Here is a 20183-nt window from a genome sequence, read left to right on the forward strand (position 1 = left end):
TATGATACGTAACATCTGTTACTCTTTATTACTGAAACATAAGAATTGTAGACTATTCACTGCCAAGAGAAGAGACTCTCTCTTGTTAGGCATTAATGAATTTAATATGCTCTGCTATGCCTACATGTAAGGAAATGTAAAGGCCTATGGCCTGTAGCAATGTGAAAATTTTGCTGAGTCATAAATCTGCAACTGAAAGTCCTGAGAGGCTGGTACAAAAAAAAGTCACTTAATTAGTGAGTAGGACTAGTTAGCACCCTACTATCTACATCTCAATTCAGCTGCCATTCTAGTAAGACTGCATTGGCAGGCAGATTCTTCTTTCTTGTGAATAATGGTCCCCAAAAGAAAGTCAAGTAACAAAATGAAAACTGAGGTTAAAAAGAAAAAAAAAAAAAAAAAACTAAGGAAGTGGTGACACGTGGGAAGGACAAAGAATATTTAGATAATTTAAGAGTGGTATGTCAAATTCAGGTTGACTTGGAGCTAACATGTGAGAAGTTCACTCTAGATTGTATATAGAAGTAAGAAAACAATTCATCAAGTACAGCATACACATTCAGGGGAGGATGAAAGATAGTGTACTTATAACATAAAAATATTACTTAGGTGATGCAGAACTCTTTGAAAGGAAAGCAATCCACATATTTGTCTACATATTTCCATAAAGCAACAGTGACTAACTAGCAATAGTGTAGAAATTAGTTGAAGAATTTACTAAATGTTTTATCTGCATCTGAATGTAAAAGGATGAGTGGCATCAGCATTGCCAGACTTATTTCTTTTCTTAGCTCTAGAAAGGAGAAAGGATATAAAGTCAAAGTTTCAATGCATAAAAAATGGCTAACAGTAGATAATGACTTTGTAATTATCATTGACCATCATTACTTCCACTGTTAAGACTCAGGTATGTCCATAACTAATATTACTACATATAATGTACTATAGGATAGATTATAGTGGTATTTATGGAATTAAGAGATAAAGATATTTCTTCATTTTATAAGTTAATTTGATTCCATCTTATAGAAAATTTTTATGCTATAGAATATTAAAAATTAGAGATTTAAATGCATCCTTCATGAATTTTTAAAACCTATTATATTTTTCTGCTGCGCACAGTGACTCATGCCTGTAATCCCTGTACTTTAGGAGGCTGAGGCAGGAGGATCACTTGAGCCCAGGAGTTCGAGACCAGCCTGGGCAACAAAGTGAGACCCCCATCTCTACAAAAAAATCAGAAAAATTTAGTTGGGTATGGTGGTGCATGTCTGTGGTTCCAGCTACTCAGGAGGCTGAGGCAGGAGGGTTGCTTAAGCCCAGGAGGTTGAGGCTGCAGTGGTTGTGCCACTGTACTCCAGCCTGGGCGACACAGCAAGACCTTGTCTAAAAAAAAAAAAAAAAAAAAAAAAAAAAATCCTATTGCAGTTTTCCTTCTGGACAAAACTCCTCCACAAAAAGGATTCTTGGTTTTTTTTTATTTATATCTCATTTTGCCAAAAGGGGAAATCTTAACTGTTCATGCAATCTACTTGACGTACAATAAGCACGCTCTTGGTCTGTTAAGCCATCATTGAAAGCCCAAAAGAAGGGAAGTAAGGGTGAGAAGACTGCGTTTTAAGTCATTTTTTTAATCAAAGTAGTAGTAATATCTATGTGTATTTTCACTTTGTCAAAATTTAGAAGTGATGGGAAACCTAGATACAGAAAATGAAGATATATACACTGGATTTTAGGGGGAAAAGCTCTACTTACAACAGAAAACATTATGGGAAAAAATGTTATCATTGGTATCAGTTATTCACATGAGAAAACTGAGAAGGGGGAGAAAACAACAGTTAAAGCCTCAACTGCTATAAGTCTACATGTAAATTCTCCAACTGTGAGTAAAAAAGTGAACTTGAGATAAATACAAAGTGAAAAATACAATTTCAAAGGCAACAATCAAACAAAGTTTTCTTCATAAGTTAAATAGAAAACAAAAAAAGAATAATGGTAGTAACAATAGCCATCATTTATTGAGTGCTTTCCACCTTAATCCTTACCATTACAATACCATAAACTTTATATTATCATTATCTTTATTAGGGGCTCAAAGATGTCAAAGTAACTTGCCCAAGATTGCACTGCTAGACAATTAAAGAAGAAACAGGATTTAAATATAAGCAGTTTGACTTAGAGACAATAGCCTTTACTATTCTTAAAGAAAGGCACTCTAAGCTAAGGCCATATATATTAGTATATAAAAAAATATAAAATCGAAGAGCAGTAACACGCAGAAAGATATCCAAATAATAATGAAAAGAGAAAAACATATATGACAGTTAAATTATCTGACCAGGTGGAAACAAGTGATCTATAAAACTAACACAAAGGGATGAATGATAGGACCCTTACTGACCTGGAAACCTAAAGAAACCTAAAGGCAGAATCTCTGAAAAGTTCTGAATTTGCCTTACTGATAATTTGATAACCTGGAAAGTAGAGTCTGTGTTTGGTAAACTAACTTTTTTGGACCTAAGTATGACCAATAAGAAGAACACAGATATAAACGTGGAAATGATGGCTGGGTGCAGTGGTTCACACCTATAATCCAGCACTTTGGGAGACCACGGCTAGAGGATGGCTTGAGGCCAGGAGTTTGAGACCAGCCTGAGCAACACAGTGAGACCTCTATTACTACAAAAAGAAAAAAAAATTAAAACTTAGCTGGGTGTGGTGGCATGCACCTGTAGTCCTAGCAACTCAGGAGGCTAATGCAGAAAGACTGCTTGAGCCAGGAGTTGGAGGCTACAGTGAACTATGATGATGCCAATGCACTTCAGCCTGGGTGACAGAGAAATACCCTGTCTCAAACAATAAAAAACTGTAAATGTTGGGAACTTTAGAAATAAGCAACAATGTCGCCTTAAAGAATTCATGAAAGCCAGAGCAGGAGATTGGGTAAAATCTGAAAAAAAAACTTCAAAAATTTCAAATAGAAAAAGAAGAGGACTCATATACTACCATAGACTGTTATAACTACCATATAACTACCATACTCTGGAGGGATTCTACCACAGCAAAAAAAAAAAAAAAAAAAAAAAAAAAAAAAAAAAAAAAAAAAATCCAGCATAAAACAATTTTATTGTGTTGCATGGCTGAGCTTTTATAAATAAGACGTGCTTCTCACCTTGAATGTGTGTAAAAATAACCCTAAGTTACCTCAAGTCCAACACTAAGACTCTTGAATCAGAATCTGCAGTTGATTTGCATGCACTTTAAAGTTTGAGAAGCACTGGACAAGATCTTCTGATGAATGGATTCCCTTTACAACACTGGCTTCAAGCTATTGTCAAGCTTCTTACTGAATTATTTTAGTGATGGGAAAAGTTACTATTTCCTAAAATTGCTCTTGTCATAATCAGTTGTGGCTATTAGAAAAGCCTTTCTGATATTACTAAGCTGAGTTTTCTCCATAAAACTCCATTTGGAAATGAAAGGGAAATAAACTATTTCAAATGCTTGAGATTTAATCCCTTGGCCACATTTTTATTTAAATATTAATTGAAATTGTACTTACTTAAGGAGTACAGCAGGATGTCTGAGAGTCCAACTCAAAGGAGACCCAGTCACAGGAGTGTCCCCACACATTTGTGAGTTTTACCTCCAGGAGCTTACCAGGTTCCCACCATGAATAACTAACGGAAAAAAATCCCCTTATGCTTCCACAGCAGGGGGAGGAGAAAAGGAAGTATTTTGAAATACATCAGAGCTTCTGTTCCCTTAAGAGAAACTATTTAATCATAGTCTAATCTGTTGAGGTTTTATCAGAGCCTAAGTGACCTGGGGAAAGGGAAATATCCAACTCCAATCAGCTACTCCATGTGGGCAAAGGGAAATACCCAAATCAACCCCAGGCCACTCCAACCATCCTGTTCCACTGAAAAATCCAGGAGTGAGGAATGGGGAAAACTGAGAAGTCCCTTGTGAAGTTCACAATCCAGAGGCACAGGCTCACCAAAAGACTGAGACCTAATTATAGTGCTACAGAATGCTTCCCCTCCCACACACCTTACTACCACATTAATAAAGGCCTGTTTACATCAGCTTCTTTAACCCAGTACATGTCGGGTTATCAAGAAAAAATTATAAGACTCACATATGGCAGAGATGCTGGAATTATCAGATCAATAATTAAAGACAGTTGTAATATTCTCAGGGCTCTCATGGAGAGAGCAGACAGCATAAAATGGAGAAAGGAGACAGCATAAAAGAACAGATGGGCAATATAAGTGGAGAGTTAGAAATTGTAAGAAACAAACACAAAGAAAAAAACACTGTACCATAAATTAAGAATAATTTAATGGACTTAATAGCTGACTGGAAAGAATCTTTTGAGTTTGAGGATCTCTCAGTAGAAACCTGCAAGATGAAACAGCAAAGACAAAAAAGATTGGAAGAAACCCCACAGAATATAATATCCAAAATTTACTGTGGAAGTACAAAAGGAGTAAATATGTATAATGGAAATTACAGAAGGAGAAGACAGAAAGGAACAGAAGATATATTTGAAACAATAATGACTGAGAAATTCCCAAATTAATGTCAGACACCAAACTACAGATCTAGGATGCTCAGGGAACATCAACGAAAATAAATGCTCCCTGCCATACACAAACAAAAACCATATCTAGGCATATATTCAGACCACAGAAAATCAAAGACAAGGAAAACACCTGAAAGACGCCAGGTGGGGGCGGAGGAGGGGATCTTACCTATAGAGAAGTAATTCTGTATACCTTGAAATTATCCTTCCGTAGTGAAGGAGAAATAAAAACTCTCTCAGATAAATAAAAATTGAGGAAATCTGTTGCCAATAGACTTGCTATGTAAGAAATATTTTTAAAAAGCCCTTTAAAGAGAAAGAAACAAACAGCACTGGAGAAGGATAAGTGAAGGTAAAATAAAAACTTATTTTTCTTGTTCTTGACTGATCTAACCAGTAACAATTCAAAACAATAAGAGTAACTATTTATTTGAATGTGTGTGGTATATATATGTGCTTATATACACTGTTGCGTAAGTGAAATAAATGACAGCAATGATACAAGTGATGGGAGAGAGGCAGAAAATCACTAAGTACATAGCTGAACTCAACAACTCTATCAATCAACTGCATATAATTGATATCTACAGACTACTTCATCCAACAATGGCAGAATACACATTCTTCTCAAGCTCCTATGGAACATTTGCCAAGATAAAGACTACATTCTGGGCCATAAAACACACATTAACAAACTCAAAAGCATACAACTCATGCAATGATTAAACTAGAAATCACTTAACAGAAAAAGATATATAGCTGGAAAGTCCCAAAATACTTTGAGATTAAACAATCCACTTCTAGCCAGGCGCGGTGGCTCATGCCTATAATCTCTGCACTTTGGGGTGGGGGCAGATCACCTGAGATGAGGAGTTCAAGACCAGCCTAGCAAACATGGCAAAAACCCACCTCTACTAAAAATACAAACATTAATTAGCAGGGCGTGCTATAGTCCCAGCTACTCTGGAGACTGAGGCAGAACTGTCTGAACCTGGCAGGCAGAGGTTGTAGTGAGCCGAGATCATGCCACTGCACTAGCCTGGGCAACAGAGCAAGACTCTGTCTCCAAAAAAAAAAAAAAAACCAACCAAACAAACAAACAAACAAAACAAAAAAAATAAATAAATAAATAAACCACACTTGTAAACAACACATACTCAAATAATAAATCTCAAGAGAAATTTTTAAATATTTTGAACCAAATGAAAATGAAAACACATGCATGTGTGAAGGTGTATGAGAAATCTCTATACCTTTCATTCAACTTTACTGTAAACTTAAAACTGCTCTAAAACTAAAGTTTATTTTTAAAAAGCTGCAAATATAAGAAAACGTGTATTTTTACAATCTTGCAATAGTGAAAGTCTTTCTAAGTAAGACCTTTACAAAATCTAAGAGTTACAAAAAAAAGTGCGATGTAGTTGACTGCACTAAAATTAAAAATTTTGCTAGGAAAAAAAATCACCATAAATTCAACAGGCAAATGATCAAAGTGAGCAAGGATATACACCACATAGGACAAAGGTTGACTTCCTTAATGTATTAAAAGGTCCTATCCCACATTTCATTAATAAAAAGACTAACAATCCCATGAAAATTTGACAAAATTCATAAATAGTGAGCTCATTTTTAAAGTGGCTTATGAAAATATGACAAAGGCACAAACTCATTCATACTTAAAGAAATGAAAATTAAAGCAATCACAATATATTTGTCACCTATTAGAATAGGAAAAAAAAACCTGACAGTAGTGTTTGCAGCAGTATAACAACACATGCATTCAAATATTTTTCAGTACATATAAACTGTGAAATCTCTTTGACAACTTAAAATCTACTTAAATTTAAAATAAACATGCACTTTCACTTCCAGGAATTTGTCCTCAAGAGATAGTGTCACCTCTCTGCAAATATATACAAGTATTTGATCATTTCAGCATTGTTTCTAATAAAAAGACTATAAACCTAAATACTCATCCAGAACTAATTACATTCCTACTATCTAGTCATGAAAAAAAAAATAAAGTAGATGTACAGTGATCTGGAATGAACTCCGACATACTGTTAAGTGGTAAAGCAAAATTATATAACAATGTATATGTATGCTTCCTTTCTTTGAGTTCTTGCTGTACTATGTGCTTCCACCTTTTTAAAGGAGGTGAATTATATGTTAGCTTTAATCACATGAAATCACCAAAAGTTACCAATTACATGATTCTGTCTATATGATAATACTTTTACAAAGGCACAGACTGTTTCTAGAAAGATAAGCACATGCCAGTTAACAGTGGTAGCTCCTAGGGAAGAAAACTGGCAGTCTGAGATGAGAGGGCTACTTTATACTCTTTCATACTACTTCAACTGTTTATCACATGCATATATTCCTTTTTCCAACAAAAATACTAAAGTAACTTTAATATGTAAACAGATAAGCAGGAAAGGACAACTTTCCTCTCCAGGTTGCTGAAATTTTTCTTTGCTCTCCACTCAGATGGAAATTATATTAAGAATGTTCTACATCTGATAGCTATATGAAGAAGGGTGAAATTCTGAGAAGTTTTAGGGTCATACTGGTGGTAAGTAGAGACATATGGTTAATGTGACTTCTAAACATATTTCCTATTTTCCTTTCTTAAGAAAGCTCACATTTGGAGATCTATTCCCTAGTCTGAAATGTAAGTCCCTATCTCCCACAAGTGAACCTAAGAGTGTTCTACTTAAAAGTAAAACCTCAGTTAACTGGTAACCTGTGCCACCTCAAATTTTCAAAACTAAAATAAAATCCAGCTTCTTACCAATAAAATTCTACATGTCAGAATGAAAAAACAAACCATTTTAAATTATATGGTAATCAAAAAAAACTTTTTAAAATGTTTATCCCTGCTTTAATATCAGTTTCACTGTCAAGTAGAGCCCTGTGAATGAAAATACAGAAATTCTGAAAGGCCAGTGTTTAGGTAAATAGCCAATGACAAGTACACTTTCTTCCTCTACAACTACAGTTCCTTCTCTCATCTTTTCCTTTTATGGACTCCTCTAGAACTTCTAATCTGTATCACACAAATTAGCATTTCACTTGGGCTACCCTTCCTAGGTTCCATTATAGTGTTAGAACTACTAACTTGTTTTTCCAATCATATTTCAAAATCCCTGACCATATATTCAAGGAAAAAAAGAATGGTTCCATATAATCAACGTTCTCTATTCAAAAATAGCTAGCCTCCTTTTATTGGAGCATTTAGTCCATTAACATTTAAGGTTAATATTGTTATGTGTGGAAACCATCATTCTTAGCAAACTATCACAAGAACAGAAAACCAAACACCGCATGTTCTCACTCATAGGTGGGAACTGAACAATGAGATCACTTGGACTCGGGAAGGGGAACATCACGCACAGGGGCCTATCATGGGGAGGGGGGAGGGGGGAGGAGGGAGGGCTTGCATTGGGGAGTTATACAAGATATAAATGATGAATTGATGGGTGCTGACGAGTTGATGGGTGCAGCACACCAACATGGCATAAGTATACATATGTAACAAACCTGCACGTTATGCACATGTACCCTAGAACTTAAAGTATAATAAAAAAAAAAAAAAAATAGCTAGCCTCCAAAAAAAAAGTACTTGTAAGGAAAACATGTCACTTTCAAGAATTCCTTGATGCCTCAAATCACCATATCTAAATAGTTTTAGTTATCAGCAACATGATAAAAAAAAAAAAAAAAAAAAAAAACCTAACCAAAAGGTTGTAAGTCATATTCCTGACTTGTCCCCAGCAAACTCATGTTGAAGTTTGATCACCAATATGGCAGTGTTGGAAGGTGGTGCCTTTAAGAGGTGATTAGGTCATTACAATGGATTAATGTCTTTCTCAAAAGACTGGGTTAGTTCTTGTAAAAATGGATTAGTTTCCGTGAAAGAAGGTTCTTATAAAATGAGATTGCCTCTCTTGTTTTGCCTTTTTTGTATGTGTCTGGTTCCCCTTCTGTGCTCCATCATGTTTTGACGTACCATGAGGCTATCACCAGAAGCTGCCAGACACTGCTGCCCAGTCTTGAACTTCTCAACCTAGAGAACGTCTTTTCTTTATAAATTATCCAGTCTCAGGCCTTCTGCTATGGCAACACAAAACAGACTAAGATTGGTTCTTAATTGGCTCTTTTATATAAGTGAATACTTTGGGACTCAATCACAAATAGTTTTGGCTACTGCAATATCCTCATATTAATACTTTAATAAAACAATGTTAACATATTACTGAAGATAAAGTTCCATCTGAGCCACAACCACAACAATAATAATAATGATAACACCTAACATTCACTGAATTTTAACTATGTGCAGGTACTACTATAAATATTTTAGAGGTATCAATTTATTTAATCCTTATAAACACCCTAGAAGAATATCATCACATTTTAAAGATGTTAAAAATGAAACAAGTTAAGTAAATTGTTCAAGATGACATGGCAAGTAAGCAACAGGATTCAAACCTAAGAAGTCTGGCCTTGAGACCCACTGCTAACCATCACACCATACTGCTTCCCTCTGCCAAGCTAACAATAAGAGATCCCTTGATAGGATTCTTAAAACGCAATTTTTACTACCAATAAAATCTCTAAAAATAAAAAAACTACCAAATTTAATTATTCCTTAGCTGAATGAAAAAAAAAAAAATCACACTATACTTCCTTAATATTTACATACCAATGTTCATTGCAAAAAAAATCTTGTAGAAAAAAAAAGTTTTTATACAAAACTTTACATGTAGTACATGTATTTACCTGGCAAAAACTTCAAAGTTTGCAGCATCTGTCTTTCCTGTGAGAAATCCACCATTAAATGAGTCATGTTGTCACTGACCTTTGGTTTCAAAGAAAGGCGAAAGGCTGAAGCCATTGTGACTCTATGGTAAACACAAACATACTTTTTAAAATAAAGGAATAGGAAGTATCAAATCATATTTAATTTATAAAATGAAAAGACAAATTATATCACTAATAATTTCAGAGACTATAATAAAAGTGAAATAGAAATTTGCTCTTAGTCTTCAAAATTAACTAAATAAAAAACTACAAAATGTCTTTTTTTTTTTTTTTTTTTACAAAATGTCTTTTTAAAGACATTTAAGACAACTGGTCAGCAACTTTCCTCCCAATTTTTATTAAATTGCATATATACAAATAACATAACAAGTATCCAATAAAAATAATGTTTACCAGATTCAACACTCATCTGAACCTCTGTACACTCAATCTTACTGACTTCCTGATGCCAGCCTTACTCCTTTTCATATGCCAGATAATGAACTTAAATTCATTTATATTCATTTGAATCACACCTTGATTCAAACATTCTCCCTAGTAACAAGAGCTACTCCATGTACCCCCAAATAAGAGTAGAGTAGATTGACCTAATATTGTAGAGTTTGGTAGTTGCTAAAGATAGGCCATGGATAAGAAAGCAGAGAAGTGAAATCATTATCAATGAATACCATACTAGGTGTCACTCTGATCTATCAACATCAGTTACAGGGAAGCCTACTATAAGAAACAGCCCTGTGAAAAACTATATGCCATGGAAATAATAGGAATTCAATAAACATTTACTAGATGAATGTGGAGGGAAAAAAAAAAGAATAAAGCCACTTTATCCAAAGTACAGAGAGTCTGTAGTCCATTAAAACCTGAGATTAAAAGAAATCCTCTAATCCTATTAATTTGTAATTTTATCTCAAATTTCAATTTTTCATATTCCAATAAATTTCCACAAGTATCACAAAGTAAGCCCCTTACTATCTTTGGTTCAAGAATGATCAGAAGTACTACAGGTGAACACTGTCCTCCTAGTACACAATTTGGAAGGGGAAGGAAACAGAGCTGGTGGGACAAGGGGAATACTAGGCCTAGTTGATTGGATCTGCCAAATCAATTGGATCTGCCAAATCTACACAAGAAGCTAATGAAATGAAAGATGTCAAACTTGCTATCTTCACTTATTTTAGGATGAAAAATGTCAAACTGTTTCTGTATTTATTTTACTTCATTTAAAAACTAGTAATAATTTAATAGTAACTGAGTAAACAACAGTTGTGTTTATCAAGAAGAAAGTGCTATACTGAAATAAAATTTACAGCAAAGGGAATTCACACTGACTGAAGGCTTACTATATGCCAAGCACAATTCTGATTATTTCATGCATATTATGCTCAGCTGTTTGTCTCTCAAATGATACAATTTCAATAAAAAGGAACAAATACTAAGTCCTATATATGTTATTCTTTACAGCCTCAATTATCTTTTGATTCAAGGACATCTGAAAGAGCTACAGTCAGATATGTACTTAATAAATGCTCACTGAATCAGTGAATAGGTTAGAACCTACTTGGTTCATTCAAAACCTGACTAAATATTAAAATGTTTACTGAGAAATGTTGAGAAAAATAATCTGAAAGTATTTTAGAGAATTTAAAACCTTAAACCTGTCAGATTTGATTCAATCACCATGACATCAAAGAAAAAGAATATGCCCCATAAATGCATTAGAAAGGCTTATCAAAGCTTTAAAAAAAAAAAAACAAGAACAACTCTTATTTTCTAGACAATGAAAACTTAAGCTTCCATGAATCAATTTAGATGGGCAAAAATGCTACAATCTTTCAGAAGATTGAACTTTAATTTTTAACTGCATGTATTTAGACATGTGCCTCAAAGCCCAAACTAAACATCTAAAATTCATTAGATAATTCTCTATACTACAGGATCCATGAGGCTAGGTATGTTTTAATTCCCCTTGATTTTCTTAGTTCATTTCTACTAGCACAAGGTAAATTCAAGGATCCTTCGCTCCTGATTTTTGCAAAGAGAAAATAACTACAAAATATAGTTTTAATTTCCTCAAACTACCTAATTAACTTGGCTCTTTTATAACTCCTCTCTTTCAAGAACCAGTAACTCCTGCAATATACGTCAACTAATCATATTCCAATATTATTAAGTCCCCAGAAGTACACGCCAGTGATTCTATAAAGTTGTAGAGATGTGTTATCTTATTTCTATCCTGGTTTTCTCTCTTAATCCTGCTGTTCCTCTGCGTAACTTCTACCATAGCAAATGATAAATAATGAGTTTTCACAGATATTTTCATTTTTTATATTTGATTCCTTGCTCAGATATGTTACACATTCTCCCTTAAAGTCCATCTATACCTTTATAACTGGGCATAGTGGCATGTGCCTGCAGTCCCAGCTGCTCAGGTGGCAGAGGAGGGAGGGCCCCTTAAGCCAGGGAGGTCCAGGCTGCAGTAAGCTGTGATTGTGACACTGCACTCCAGCCTGGGTGATGGAGCAAGACTCTGTCCCCTGCTCCCCAAAAAAAGAAAAATCCTTTCTTTGCTTGGTGAAAATAGCTAAAGTAGTCATTTTATTATGACTATATGTTTAAATTATTTTTGTATTTTAAATGGTAATAATGGAATTCTAAAAGCTCACTTTTGAGGAGTACCAAAAACTACATCGGAGAAACCTGAACATCATAAAGGTAAGTATCAAAATTTTAAAAATTAGGTTGAAGGGCCGGGCACAGTGGCTCACACCTATAATCCCAGCACTTTGGGAGGCAGAAGTGGGCAGATCACTTGAGGTCAGGGGTTCGAGACAGTCTGGCCAACATGGTGAAACCCTGTCTCTACAAACACACACACACACACACACACACACACACACAAATTAGCCGGGTGTGGTGGCAGGTACATGTAATCCCAGCTACTTGGGAGGCTGAGGCAAGAGAATCGCTTGAACCCGGGAGGCAGAGGCTGCAGTGAGCCAATACTGCACCACTGCACTCTAGCCTGGGCAACAGAGCAAGACTCAAAAAAAAAAAAAATTAAGTTGAGACTCAGAAATGTTCCTCAGGCAGGAAATAAAAATGTTGTAGGGGACCACAAAAATGCTATAGGATTTGAACACGCAAACACACACACACACAGACAAACACACACACACAGGAGTTTGCCTGAACCCTAATTCCTGAGATCACCTGGATACTAATGAAATCAAGTCAAGAGGCTGGCTTAGAAGAGGCAAAAAACCCAAGCTTCAGTAAAGAACACAGCCACTGAAATTGGTCATAAAATTAAATCCTGATAAACAAATCTGGGCAAAGAGAGAGTTCAAGGATACAGACAAAATTCTGTGATGCCAAGAGCCATACAGAATCTTGAAAAATGAGAGATTTTGCAAGGTCATGATTAGGAAGTAATTTCTAATTCAGAAAATTAGGAACTAAAACGGGATGTAGTGGGATAGGTAGCTAAACAGTAAGTATAATATACCCAGGGAGGAAGATGGATGACTCATAGCAATTTCCAGACACAATCCAAATCTACCTTACCCACAAAACTGACCTATCTACCATCCATTCCTTACACTGCTAATATTTTTTACCTTCAAACTTTCACAATCATCTTTCTAGATTCAGGATTTATAAGAGTGATCCATATCTTTAGCTACTGCCTGATGTAAAATATACAAAAAATACAAAAATTAATATAGGACCGGGCACAATGGCTCACGCCTGTAATCCCAGCACTTTGGGAGGCCAAGTCGAGTAGATCGCTTGAGCTTAGGTGTTTCAGACCAGCCTGGGCAAAATAGCAAGACCCTGTCTCTACAAAAAATACAAAAATTAGCCGGATGTGGTGGCACATGCCTGTAGTCCCACCTACTCAAGAGGCTGAGGCGGAGGATCACTTGAGCCCAGGAGGCAGAGGTTGCAGTGAGCCAAGATCGCACCACTGCACTCCAGCCTGGGTGCTAGAGTGAGACTCTGCCTCAAAAACAAAAAAAGAGAAACACAGAAGTAAAATTTTCAGCCAAGATTAACAATAGAGGCACTATTTTTTCACATAATCTATAACAAAAATTTTTGTCAATTATCTGAAGAATAATTTAACCTAGGATTTGGAGTGGTACTTTAAAGAGCTGTGCCTTTCAGAAAATTTCATGATCCTCAAATGAAAAAACTTGTTATAATCTCACTACAGACAACACTCAGTGACTAGACAGGCAGATCCAAACTGTTCCTTCTGTGTTAATGCGATCCAAATGTTGCTAGCAACTCCTTTAGCACTCTATGTTCATTACAAGTACTAAATTTCTTTTGTTAAGCCTGGCTTTACCAATAAGAAAGACCTTTTAAGCCAAAACTTTTAATAATTATCTTTAATTTTCTCTTCTCGTAGAATATTAACCAGATAGTGGTGGCATTAGAAATAGAAAGAGATGGCACCAGGAACAGGATGAAATGAGAATACAAAGGTGTTAAACAGGAGGGCAGTGAAACAGGAGAGCTTTAGTTGTTGAGGACTACTTAAAATGAGTGAGTTCACAGAAAATAAGACCCACTTACATTTAAATTGAACAAAAAACACATTCCAGGAGTATATATTTTTAAGTTATTCAAAATAGTTCCCTCTTCATTAGTACAGCTAATTAAGAACTGTTCTAAAACTAAAACTAACTATATTACTATACCAGAAATGAAATTCTTCTGAAGCACATAATTATCCACAACTATGCTTTTAAAAAATCTTATTCATATAATGGTTATTCGAAGAAAATATACAGAGGACATTTTATTTTGTACTTGGTCATTGGGTATTTTTACCTTAACTAACACAATTTTAATTTAAAAACTATTTCCGAATTTCATTTCTGACTTCAATAATGATTCTTAAGTAAAAATGTGTTTTATACCATACCTATCCTTGATCTGTCTGGCAGCCTTGGAGCCAATCAGGGAGAAGAGAAAGAAGGCAAGTTAGTGCTTTTCATGCAAGTTTCAATGGCAGTGACATGCAAGAAAAGTTAGGATATAAACCCTGCAATAGATTAGTTCATATTCACCAAAACACAAACTATAGAAAATTTATGTGTATATCACATAAGCTTTCATGTGATGTTATAGTAGAATTACAGTAGAAAATCCAGACCCCACAAAAATCAACTTTTAGGAGGAAAATTTAACACTTCAAACAAATTCCAGGTGACTATAAATGTTTTTTTCTTACCTTAATATTATCAAAACACACCTCCACTTTCATTCAGTCTGATACTCATCAACTAGAGCAACCAACCTCCTTCATGAGACAACTTCCTTCATGGTTTTCTTGTACATGTCAAATTTACTCTCTACTTTTTCTTCGGAGATCTCTTTAACTACTTCATAATCGTTGTTCCAAGTTTTCTCTATATGCCTCTATAGGGCAAGGAATTCTGAGAGCTTGCCTGCTAACAAATACAACTAGGCTGCAATTCTACAAATCTTTACTCCAAAGAAAGTTGTAATGGCAGAAATCCAGACACAAAGAGACCAGAGAAATACTTCCAGCAATGGGGTCTTTCTCCATGATGATTTCATAGATGCTACCAACTTAAACCTATATATGATATCTCTTTTGTCTTTTTTTTTTTAATGAAAGCACAAGTTTAGAAAGGGAACTCAGCTATTTACTTGGGGTTGCATGGTCATACAAAATGATAAAAAAACAAGTAAAAACTGTTGTCCTTTTTACATTTACATACAATATATCCAACAAAAGTTTTTTTCCCCACAGTAACCAGTATAGTTAACAATGTATCAGACAGAGACAAGGCTGTTTTGCTCAACACTGTATCCCCAGTGCCAAGCAAAAATGCTTAGGACATAGTAATACTTAATAATTATTAAATTTATTTGAATGTTAATTAGATATATGTAGCAATGCTTCTGTGGTCTCTCCAGTTCTAACGTTGTTCTTATTTATTATTGGTCATTTTTATACCCACCCTAAAACATTCTGGTCTAAGTATCCTTTCTACTCAAAAACACAGAACTCAGATCTTTTCTTTTCGAGACAGAGTCTTCCTCTGTCGCCCAGGCTGGAGTACAGTGGCGTGATCTCAGCTCACTGCAAACTCCGCCTCCCGGGTTCACGCCATTCTCCTGCCTCAGCCTCCTGAGTAGCTATAGGGACCTGCCACCACGCCTGGCAATTTTTTTTGTATTTTTATTAGAGACGGGGTTTCACCATGTTAGCCAGGATGGTCTTGATCTCCTGACCTCGTGATCTGCCCGCCTCAGCCTCCCAAAGTGCTGGGATTACAGGCGTGAGCCACCGCGCCCAGGCAACACAGAACTGAGATTTAAGAGATCAGCATGTTATACAGTTTCAGCACTACTATTAATCAGTTGAGACCTTGTATATTAATCATTCTATTTCTTTTCTAATGAATTTTGCTCTTTAATGTTTCCGAAAATCACTTCCAAGGCCCACATACTACAGCAAACAAATTCTGTGGGATCTGTATGTATCTTAAGTCATGAAACTACTGTAGTACCAGAGATAGAAAATGTTTAAAAAGTTAATTATGTTGATTTTTTAAATTACTGTCATTAAAGCTGGAATTACAAAACAAAGATTTTAATGAAAGTGTTAAAGGAAGGAAAGAGAGGACTCTTCTTTGTACCTGATATGAAACAAGTACTACTAGGATTACTCTTTGCATCTCCATTCCCTTATTTCTCCTAGGAAAATGATATGACTTATCTGATAATGGGTTTTAAAGGAGAGACTAGAAAAGAGTAGCTCAGGACCTTCTGCTTTTTCTGGCAGCTTGCTTGCCCACAGAGAACATATATTCTGTTCTTTCCCTCTGTGCCATAACTTTCACTGAAAGTGGCTTCCCCTGCCCATCACCTGAGTCAGGCCCTGCTGATCATGCCTGGGTGAATTTGTCTGTCTAATTCTAGGTATTTAGTATCAGGAAACTTGCCCAATAACAAAAGCCATCTTTTCCAACATCCTTTTATTATTATTTGGCCTCTTATCAGTTTTGTTTTATCTTATTTCCTAATTGGTTTCAAACTCAGAGAAATATTACAAATCACCCTCGCATAACCCAATGATATGAAGACCATTACCATTTTTTAAACTGACCATGATGATTCAGTTTTGTGTCAAGTGTTACTAAATTTAATAAGGTGAAAATTTTTAGTGTGTGTGTGCACATATGCATGCATGCAAAGCTCTTATGGTATCACTTCATGTACCATGCTGTTTGTGAAAAACCAGGAAAGGAATAAACGAAAAGCCAGATAATGTAGGAAAAACTGTTGTCCATGCATTTACATTGAATATACCCAGCTGGTAAAACTGAAAATCCCATGGCTCCACTTTCATTTAGGTTCAAATTGTACTGCATATATATTGTATAAATGCAAGAGAGGTTTAAGAAGTTATTCTGAGCAATGATTAGAAGGCAGAGTTTCAAATTCTGAAGATATTTCTTTGAAAGGGCCCAATTTCAAGAAATGTCTTAAATTAGAAAATATTTTTTTTTCTAGAATTCTTCTCTCTAAACAGAAAGGTATCCAAAAGACACACAACACTATACAGCTTCTAAGTTTCTATTCCTCTATTTCAAGAATGGTGACTTTTGTCAATTACAAAATTGGCAGAAAGGATTTCAATAGAAGATCTAAAGAGTGATGTTGAGTAAAGTAATATAACTAAGCTTCTTGGAAGCTTTTCAATAATATACAGTACCATAACCTGAAAATAAATCTAAACATTCATTGCAGCTTCTTCATAACTCACTACCTGGAATTACGGAGGCTCAAATAAATGTGTTGGTAACAGAGCAGTGGTAAATCTTGGAATCAGCTGGTTCTAATTAAACAGATGTTTGACAAAATTCAGCATTACAATTCTACTTAAGGAAGTTTGGTCTCAGGTGACACCTTTCTATGGCTGATAAAAGGAATGGAATTGTAAGATTTAGTTTAAAAACAATGAAGCGATAGAGGGAATGAGGGAAGAGAGACAGAGAGGGAGAAAGGAAGGTACCATCTCTGATATGAATGCAGAGAAACTGTAATATGAGTAGAAGTAGAAGTAATCACAAACCAATCTTCATAACTGCCAATTAAATTTAAAGAAGTCAAACCAGGTATTTTCCCAGTCACATAGAAAATAGTTAACAGATCTTTTCCCAATCTCTTTTGTTCTTAATCTGTTATGGGTGAATATAGAAACTATTTTCTTCTGTGGATTTATCAAGCACTTTGAAGATAAAGTATCTTATTGTTTCTATCTTTCTTCTTTAATATCATCATTTCTCTTTTTATAGAAAGGGAGAGGGAAAAAGAGATAGCCTCAAAACATTATTTTCCTTTAGGCAAAAATATGTCTTTGGAAAAAAAAAACAGATTGCACACCAGTTAATTCCATACATTAGAATTTTTGTATTTGGCAGACATATATTTATTTGTTCATAAAAGGAACTATTTTTCAAAAAACGATCATTTGAAAGAATCTGTCACAAAAGCCACAGTGAATAACTTGAAATACACTTTGAAATATAGTATGCATGCAACTGTTTCATGATTAGACATATCTGTACAGGAGATTGCATTTCTGTAAGACACAAACACCAAGAAATGAAATTAAGGTGAAAACTACAATTTGACCTATGCTTAACAAATATTTAGATCTGTTTCTTTATATTGCCCTCAAAACTGAAACATTTCTGCTTTTGTTGAAGGTCCTCTCCTCGCTCCTAACATTCTTAACTTCAGCCTACAGATGGAGCTTCTGGCAGTATTTCTGCTTACTTGAAAGTACTGAGTGAGCTCCTACCCACTCCTCTTCTTGTTCACTCTTGCCAGTGGTCAGAGCCTAACACTCACTGGACAATATTCTGCAGGCGAATCATTCATTATGAGTGAGATGTGGGAAATACACTAAACCCATTCTCCCTCTTCAGCTGTGGTCAAATGCAGAAGACACTGTTCCCCTTTCACCTAACTGTACTTTTTATTCCATTATAGGGACCCCATGGGTAGGAAACTATTTTCTCCCTTCTAGTCTGACAACTGGAGTACATGTGGCATGATTGTGATGGCAAGTTAGTTACACTGACTCAGAAATTGTCAGCTCTTTCTACAGAGAGAATTCAAGGTCTAAAGTCAGGGTGGGAATAGAAATACTAATTTTGGTAAAGTTCCAAAAGGATCCAAGCGGTGTTCTGCAGGCCAGCTATTAGCAGAGAACCCACATTTGGTGGGATGTTGCCAATTTGCTAAGTCCAGGAATAAAGCTAATGATCTGGATCCCATTTGCTGGTGATCTTTCTGCATAAATTTACTAACAACCAAACTTCTAGCAGTTAAAAAAAAAAAAGTGAAGGTATGTTCTAAAATCTTTTTGCATTTGTGCTATTTGTATTTGTTTACTTTCAGAAAGTATAAAACGCTGGTAAATAGCATAGTTTCACATTCAGTTCTCATGCTGAGATACTGCAATGTGATAATTTAAATATCAGAACTTAAAATACTTTTTTAAGATAATGAACTATGAAAAGACACACTACCTCGATTTTAGCCTATGCTATCTTTTTGTCCTCATGGGCCATTCACATTAATCTCATTTAAGCACTTTAATATGGGATATTCACAAACAGTATACCTTAAATGAATTTCTTTTTCTAGACATCTAACAATATACTGCTAGACTAATAATCTCCAAAGTCATCTCTCCCTATTCACTCAGCAACTAGGTATCTGAGGTAGCCCTGTAGTCCATGTAGCTGGCTAGGAAAGTGAACTTAGTTTTTTACTTGAAATCAAATTATTATCTGGACATATGAAGAAAATAATTGCAAGCAGCTCTCAGTTAAGCATTTTTCCTAAATGATAAGCCCAGATTTCTGGCTAGGAAACACTGACAGATACAGTAATGTGCCACATAACTACATTTCAGTCAATAATGGACTGCATATACAATGGTGGTCCCTTAAAATTATAATGTTGTATTTTTACTATACCCTTTCTATGTTGAGATACACAAATACCACTGTATTGCAACTGCCTACAGTATTCAGTACAGTAACATGCTACATAGGTTTGCAGCATAGAAGCAACAAACTATACCATACAGCTGAGGTATGTAGTAGGCTATGCTATCTAGGTTTGTGCCATTATACTCTAATGTTCCCACAATGATGAAATCGCCTAATGATACATTTCTTAGAAGACATCCTCATCGTTAAGCGACACATGGTTGTAATTCATTTCACCACATCTCCAAATGGTTTAAGCTACTAAATAGTACTATAAACTGCTGCAAGACAAGACCCAAATAGTAAGAATAAGCAAAGTGGCATATTAAACCACAATGTGACTTATTTTATCAGAACCTTTCTAATTTATAATCTGTCAGGAATAAATTATAACAGAAACAAAGCTGGAAAGAATAAAGGACAGTGAAACAGAAAAGGGTAGCATTTGGGAGAAAGAAGACAGAAGAACTCTGAAAATGTCAACAGAAAGAGAAACATCGGAGAAATAAACTTTTATCATAGTTTTTCCAAGTTTCAGTCCCTCCTTAAATCAACTGGATTCAAGGCATTTTTGAGTATTAGTCTCCACATTCTATAGTTTTCCTGTCTTCTTCCTCACTCTTAGGCTGTCAGTTGGTAATTCTTGCTGCTATGACTATGCCTGTCATTAATAACTGCCCTCCTCCACTAAAAGGGTAATTTGTTGACAAGTAGAA

At 35.2% G+C, this 20183-nt stretch overlaps 1 protein-coding gene across 1 annotated transcript in view; it reads right to left on the reverse strand.

Moving 5' to 3' along the window:
- Positions 1–20183, reverse strand: part of FSD1L (fibronectin type III and SPRY domain containing 1 like) — an 83354-nt gene that overhangs the window by 34410 nt on the left and 28761 nt on the right. The window contains exons 5-6 of the mRNA XM_030920289.1: positions 14349–14371; positions 9374–9495 (exon numbers count right to left, since the gene is read on the reverse strand). Coding sequence (XP_030776149.1) covers positions 9374–9495; positions 14349–14371 — 145 coding nt within the window. The remainder of the gene's footprint in view (positions 1–9373; positions 9496–14348; positions 14372–20183) is intronic.

This window comes from Rhinopithecus roxellana, chromosome 16 (assembly GCF_007565055.1).
Source record: "Rhinopithecus roxellana isolate Shanxi Qingling chromosome 16, ASM756505v1, whole genome shotgun sequence".
NCBI lineage: Eukaryota > Metazoa > Chordata > Mammalia > Primates > Cercopithecidae > Rhinopithecus > Rhinopithecus roxellana.